We start from the raw sequence: 7,442 nt of genomic DNA on the forward strand, positions 1-7,442 counted from the left end.
AGATGAAGGAGCTGATTTTATAAAATTTAAAGAGTGTTTTCCAGAGTTTGAATGTAGATGGATCCCTGCAGCAAGAAGCTCTAGCTATGAAAGAGCAAGTGGAGGATGTTTTTATGGATTCAAGAAAGGAGAAATAGCAGGAAAATTCATGGAGGTCATGTTGAATTCGATAAAATGTGTATTGTCCCGGTATATTTGAACTGCAATGAGTGGAATGACGACTTTAGTCGACTTAGTGAGCTGATGTGGGAGCTTACTGCTGAGTATGAAAATTGTATTATTATTGGGGATCTTAATGGCCGTATCTGTTGTGCACAAAAAATTCCAAGGCATGTTCTTCCAGATGAACACTGTCTTACAAGCCTTGATAGAAATTCTAAGGATGATACCATGAATGGAAATGGACGTAAGTTGATTAATTTTATCAATGATCTGAATATGGTTGTCTTGAATGGAAGAGCTGAGGGAGATAGCCAAGGAGAATTCACTTATGCAGGTGATGAAGGATCATCAGTTATTGATTTGTGTGCTGCAACATGTAACTCTTTGGAGCTGATTAGTAACTTCATGGTGGGCGACGAATTTTTCTCAGATCACTTCCCAATAGTAGTCAAACTTAAAACTTTCATGACATACACTGACTCACATTTAATGCTATTGCCTAAATTGAAATGGGATAACAAGAAGAAACAGCTTTATCAGAGGAATATTTCTCAACAAACTGCACAGAAGTTGAGGGCTGATGAGGTGGAGGTAGATACGAAGTCATTATTAGAGATAATCTATTCATGCTCGCAACGTCACTGTAGTTACCATGGAGAGAAATTCAAGCAGAAGTGGTTTGACTAAGAGTGTCAAAGGGTACGTGCCAAGGTAATGAAGCTATTATTATTTCGAAGAACTAATTCAGTGAAGATTGGAAGGCAATACAGAGAGCAAAACAAACTATATAAGACGCTTTGCCTGGATAAAAAAGTCAGTATTGGAAGAATACAACTCAAGAAATCTTAAAGGCAAAAAATTCAAAAGAATTTTGGAAACTGGTAAGACTTTTCATTGGTAAGAAATTGATCATTGATGGCAGTATATCAAATGAGAGATGGAAGATTCACTTTGAGGAGTTGCTGAATCCACCAAGCTGTGGTGAGTAGGTTAATAGAAACACTATAGTGCATCTTGGATGAGGAGCTTGATAGAAATTTCAGTATGACATAACTTTTTAGAGTTTTGAAAGGTGCAAAAGATAATAAGGCTCCAGGAGAAGATAGGGTGGCATATGAATTCTTCAAGAATGCACCTGGAATTTTCCTTGAAAAACTGCTTGAAGTGTATAACTGCATCTTCAGTTTGGCTGATGTACCAGAGGGTTATAAGAAATCAGTGATATTCCCTATTTTCAAGAAAGGTGATGTAAGTGAGGTATCATACTACAGAGGTATTTCTCTTGGAAATACTATTGGTAAAGTGTACGCAGGGCTACTTCTGGAGAGACTGACTGATTGGGTTGAGAAAAAAAAGAAATTGAAGGTCTTCCAGGCTGGATTCAGAAAAACATATTCAACAGTCAACCATATCTATACCCTCATGAATCTGGTGAGAATACAACTTTCCATTAAGCAACAAAAAGTGTTTGCATTCTTTGTGGATTTTTCAGCTGCCTTCGACAGGATTGACAGAAATGCTCTGTTTCACATGCTACACGCACATGGACTGTCGACTAAAGATGGTAAGGGCAATTAGGGGTCTGTATCGGGGTGCGACTGCGGCAGTGTGGAGTCAGGGGGACTCTCTCAGTGTTTTGATACACGCTCTGGATTGAAGCAAGGCTGCTTGTTGAGTCCTATCCTGTTTTCCCTGTTCAAGGATGATATCAATGAGAGTATGGATGGCGGCATCAGCATGGGAGGCAATAGAATCAAACTACTCGCTTATGCGGACAACATTGTTCTTCTGGCTACCAATAGACTATCTCTACAGAAAATGATAGAACAACTTGAAGAACACCTGGAATCTTGTGGTCTACTTGGAAAAATCTAAAATAATGGTATTCCAGAATGGTGGGAGGCAAGCCAAGTTTGAGAAGTGGTGGTACAAGGGTCGCAGAATAGAAGTTGGTAATAGCTACTAAAGTACCTTGGAATAACCCTAACTTCATCACTCTCACTGGAGGAACACTTTAACTCAAGTGTAGCTAAGGCAAAGTTTGCACTGAACTCATCCTCCAGGATCATTGCAAGTAGGAGGTGAATTTCAGCAGCAAGTTGAATGTGTTCAATGCAGCCTGTAAAAGTATTGTTTGTTACAGTGCACGAGCGTGGGGCTATGAGTGGCAGGAGAAAGTTGAGATGCTGCAACGATTTTTCTTGAGAAAAGTTTTTAGTCTCCCAAAATGCTCTTCAAATTTTGCTTTGTATTTGGAGACTGGATTGACACCAGTTTTTCTGTACACACTGAAGCTTCACCTTGATCATGTGAAAAAATGTGTAAATCTTCCAGAAAAGAGGAATTCAAAGATCCTCACAGATGAGGTGATGCGAAGGAGGCTGTCTTTCTTCAGTAAATGGCAACAGATGGCAGAGGAGTATCAGATTCCAATGGAGCATTTCACAGGTTTCGACATGGATGCTATCTTGAACAGAATTTCTGTGAACCTCAGAGAGAGAAGTGAGATTCAATGGAGATGCAACCAGACATGTTCCTTGTATAGAGAGCTGAGTTTGGAGACGGATTACTCTTGAAGAGCAGTGAGAAGGCACCGTGCATTAACTGGATGTTCAAAGTAAGGACAGAGCTGATATACCTCAACAAGTATTCCTTCACCGCCACACAAAAGTTGTGCTCCATGTGCAATCTAAGACAGGAAGAAGATGTTTACCACTTTATGGCTGTTTGTAAGGTATTGAAGGAGATCAGAGAGAACGTTTTCGGAAGTACCACCCTAAGCAGAGCACAGCTGATACGATTCCTCAATGGAGAGGATTGGCTGTCAGTGGCGCGGTATTGATTGATTGATTGAGTACTTTATTTATGTAGATTAAAATATATACTGGCTTATACACTGTGTAAGAGATATTTTGAATAGTTATCAAAATCATTGAATGGAAAGAATTTATAGGTCTCAAGCAAACAGCTTCATTTAATAATATAAAATAATAACTTTTGAGGTTAGGTCCTTTGGTACTTACTAGTCAGCAACCTGAATAATTGGTCGAGCCATATAAATTGAGAATTAGCCAGACACCTGTGGCGAATTTAGTTGCATACAAATAGCATTTGCTTAAACTAGGATCAGAGGGTTAGTAACAAGCATGGCATGTCAATGTAAAAGAAAAAGTGTTTTAGAAAATACAAAAATATTTATTATGTCATACAAGCATGGACAAGATGGATAGAATAAATAAAAATATTAAGGAAATGGGATATACCTTACTCAGTGCATGAATACATTTTTGTAAGTTTAGTATACGCCAATCAAAATACAGTAACTGACTGGTGGTGAAAGCGAGTTAATTCAAAATATACATTATTTATTATATAAACGATAAGAATTTGTAAACTATACAGTACCCAGATTTATGTAACAGATAAAAAATGAATAATTAAAACAATAATATTTGCTCTTTATGCGGTAACCTAGCAGATTAACACAGACTACATTGAACCATATTATTGCGTAGTAGTGAGGCCAGGGATAGCACCAATCAGAGTGGATATTTAAATTATATGCAAATTCAAAAATACGGAAGTATGGACGTGAAAAGAATAGGGGTAGATCTAAGCCCACTTGCTTGCTAGAGGTCACCGGGAACAGCCACCAATTTATAGAGCACAAGATCCCTTTTTTATATTTGCACAGTTTAGTATCTAAAGTTGGAATTTATAAATTAATTGTATTAGACTCAGTGAAGTTGCATTATAACAGGAGTCATTAATCAAAAAATCCCCTAGAAGGAAACGACAGCAGCCCACCAGGAAGGCCGAGGACATCAAAACAAATTTGGAATGCCTTAAAAATTGTGAATTTCGACATATGAGTTTAAATTGAAAGAGTTATTAAGGAGGGCCCTCAGTGCTATGAGTAAATCACAATCAAATAAAGCTAGCTTGTCGAAGGGCTATTTAAATAGTAAAATTATTATTGAAATTTGTGTGAATATTAAAATGTAAAGGGAATATTATTAAGAACAATCTATGAGATTTAAATGTTCAAGTATACACAGATGAAATATTTATTAATTTCTGATATATTATATTATATGCTCACTTAACCATCTTTTTTATCAGTAAATTATAAAGATTTTCATGAAGTTCATGTTCATGAGATAAATTGATTTATCTGAATTCCACCAGAGGCCGAACCAGCCGAACTAGTCCTGAGATATATTTCAATATTTATATTTTTTATATTAATTTGGAAATAAGATTTATAAGTTGTACTTGACAAGCAACAGCAAGTCAATAACTGAGCTGTATAATTTGAAAGTATTTTGTTTGCTGGTTACAGAATCACATGGTACTATTTTCATGCTAAGAAACAAAGCTATGGGCTACCTGTGATATTTTTCGATATATATTCATTCTCATATTATTTTTATATTTTTGTTGCTCTATATTTTTTATTTATTGCTCGTTGATTATTCCATGTAATTATATTTTTGTGTTTATTGAATGGTGTACCCTTTATTTATGATCCTATCTTCATGCATGACAAATCTTGTTATAGTCTATTTTATTACCAGTATTGATATATTATTCAAATTATCAAGCAACCACATCCTTCACCGAATAAGTTGGATCAACCAGCAATATACAGCAGTGATTGTTAAATCTTTTATATAGTATGCCTACATATTTTCCACATTCAACCTCGATATAGTACACCTCAATTTATTAGAGACCTCGTAATAGTGCATTTTCTGAGCGGTCTCTTGTTATGTACTTTAACAAGTTTCCACTGTACAAATGTTCTGATCTTTCCATAGGTGATGATAGAGTCAATCAGAACCCAGGAATTGCAATAGTAACCACAACTTTTGTGAGAGAGCACAATAGGTTGTGCGAGCGATTGGCCAAAATCAATCCATCATGGGATGATGAAACTCTGTATCAGGAGGCAAGGCGTATCCTTATAGCCGAATTGCAACATATCACTTACACAGACTTTATTTCTGCACTATTGGGTAAGTAGAAACATCAAATTAGAGTACGAATAAATGATTATTTGTTCAGTGATTGATTCACTTAGTAAGTATATTTTTTGCAGTAGAATAGACCGGATGAAAGCAATATATTGAGTTGTAGTATTATAGTGTTTCGAAATTGGGTATGATGAGGCTTGAAATTCAAGATGGTATTGATATAAAATTTTATTAGATGTATGAGCAATGTGAAATATAAAAATATAATATGGAATATCACACTTCCCTCTGTTTATATCAAGTTCACATTATTCACTCGATAAGTGGCAGAAGAGGAGTAAACAATCGATTATGTGTGATTTGCTTATCAATTGAAAGTTAATGAAACAATGTTTTTCATGGCAATGTATTCAAGTGGAATATTATTGTATGTATCAGTATTTTGAATAAAAATGGATAGGGTTAGCATTATAGTTTGTGATATGTAAATAATAAATTTCACAAAACAGACAAACAGATCTGTAACGAATCTAATTATTATTAAACCAATATCATTCTATATATTTTTCATCATCATTATTATACGAAAATACAAAGCTGAATGCTATAAACCACCCCAAACATTCTACTACTCCAAACATTGATCTCAAAATGAAAAGTTGGAAGGAAATTTGATGAGAGCCGCTATCTAAGAATTTTTCGCCTGTTGAATCGAACAAGAAACCTCCTACTATAGGAGGATATGGATTCCTCCTACTATAGGAGGATATGGATTCCTCCTACCATAGGATAGGATATCGATTGCTCCTACTATATGAGGATATGGATTCCTCCTACTATAGGAGGATATGGATTCCTCCTACCATAGGAGGATATGGATTGCTCCTACTATAGGAGGATATGGATTCCTCCTACTATAGGAGGATATGGATTCCTCCTACCATAGGAAGATATGGATTGCTCCTACTATAGGAGGATATGGATTCCTCCTACTATAGGAAGATATGGATTCCTCCTACCACAGGAGGATATGGATTCCTCCAACTATAGGAGGATATGGATTCCTCCTACCACAGGAGGATATGGATTCTTCCTACTATAGGAGGATTTGGATTCCTCCTACTATAGAAGGTATCAGGATCAATTCCCGAAATGGCAAATAATGTATATTATGTGTCATATAATATAAAGAAACATATACCATGAATTCAAATAATTTTTAAAATATAATTTTCCATTCTAAAAAGATGTTTGTTTCCAGGAGCGGAGTATGTTGAAGATACAGGTCTCAAAGTAAAGTATGGATTCCAGGAGTCATATGATGCGCTTTTAGATCCGAATACTCTGACTGAATTTTCTGGTGCAGCTTACCGTGTGTTCCATGCTATGATAAGAAATGATATACTGTGAGTAAAAAATTAACATAATTAGAAGTAATTGTGAAGAAATGCCTGATAATCATAGAAACTAGAATTCTACATCTAGGATATTTTACGATTATAGATCACAAATTTAATGATTCAAATCATATCAAGGCTACTGAATTGAAATATTCTTAAAGTTCAATTTGGTTTTCATAAAATATTAAATGTAACTTATAGGTAGGTAGTGTTATATAAAAATTCATATTTTGGAATGTTACAGATCATCATCACAGGAAGGATGCCCATACAAAAGCATTAAATTGGCTGATACCTTTAATAATCCTCAATTTATGCAAGGAAGCCAGTTTTCAAGTTATGCTTATGGATTGGAATTTTTGGCAGCAAAAGAATTCGACATGAAATATGCAAAATCTGTGAGTCTTTTAATATTAATTTATTTTCTACTCTTTATAAATTATTCAATTTTGTATATTATATTACATATTATATTATAAGTTCTATAGTTTTCTGTATGCCTCTACATTCATTCATATTGACTGATTGATGTAATAACACTACCCTTTATTCAATTATTGAATCCTGTTCTCATCTTCCTCTGAAGTAGTGTACGGTACCGGTTGCATAAGGAATTAATTCTAATTGAAAATTGATTGTGTCAATCATTATCACACAATCACTCCTGTGTTTAGAATTCTAATACTCAGAATGATATGAGTCTCATTTGATAAGATTTTCATAATTTTCGTTCAACTCCAAGATGTAATGTTCGTGAAAGTAAAAGTAGATACGTTAGTTACTGTGTTACACTTGGGAAGCTAAAGGTGCATACAGATCGCTCTGCTCTGCAATCGAACGTCACTCGAGAAGAGCGATTGATCAGTGATCGTTTATTTTTGCTTTTGTTTGATGTAGGTGATTG

The 7,442-nt window shown here is 35.1% G+C and overlaps 1 protein-coding gene across 1 annotated transcript; it reads left to right on the forward strand.

Moving 5' to 3' along the window:
• Positions 1-2,041: 2,041 nt before the first annotated feature.
• On the forward strand, positions 2,042-6,936 carry LOC120349241 (chorion peroxidase-like; the record flags this gene model as incomplete). The annotated part of the gene is made up of 4 exons (XM_039419208.1): positions 2,042-2,114; positions 4,983-5,180; positions 6,400-6,544; positions 6,783-6,936. Coding segments are annotated over exons 1-4 (570 nt in total), but the record flags the coding sequence as incomplete, so codon positions are not given.
• Positions 6,937-7,442: the final 506 nt, after the last annotated feature.

This window comes from Nilaparvata lugens, unplaced genomic scaffold, assembly GCF_014356525.2.
Source record: "Nilaparvata lugens isolate BPH unplaced genomic scaffold, ASM1435652v1 scaffold8916, whole genome shotgun sequence".
Lineage (NCBI taxonomy): Eukaryota > Metazoa > Arthropoda > Insecta > Hemiptera > Delphacidae > Nilaparvata > Nilaparvata lugens.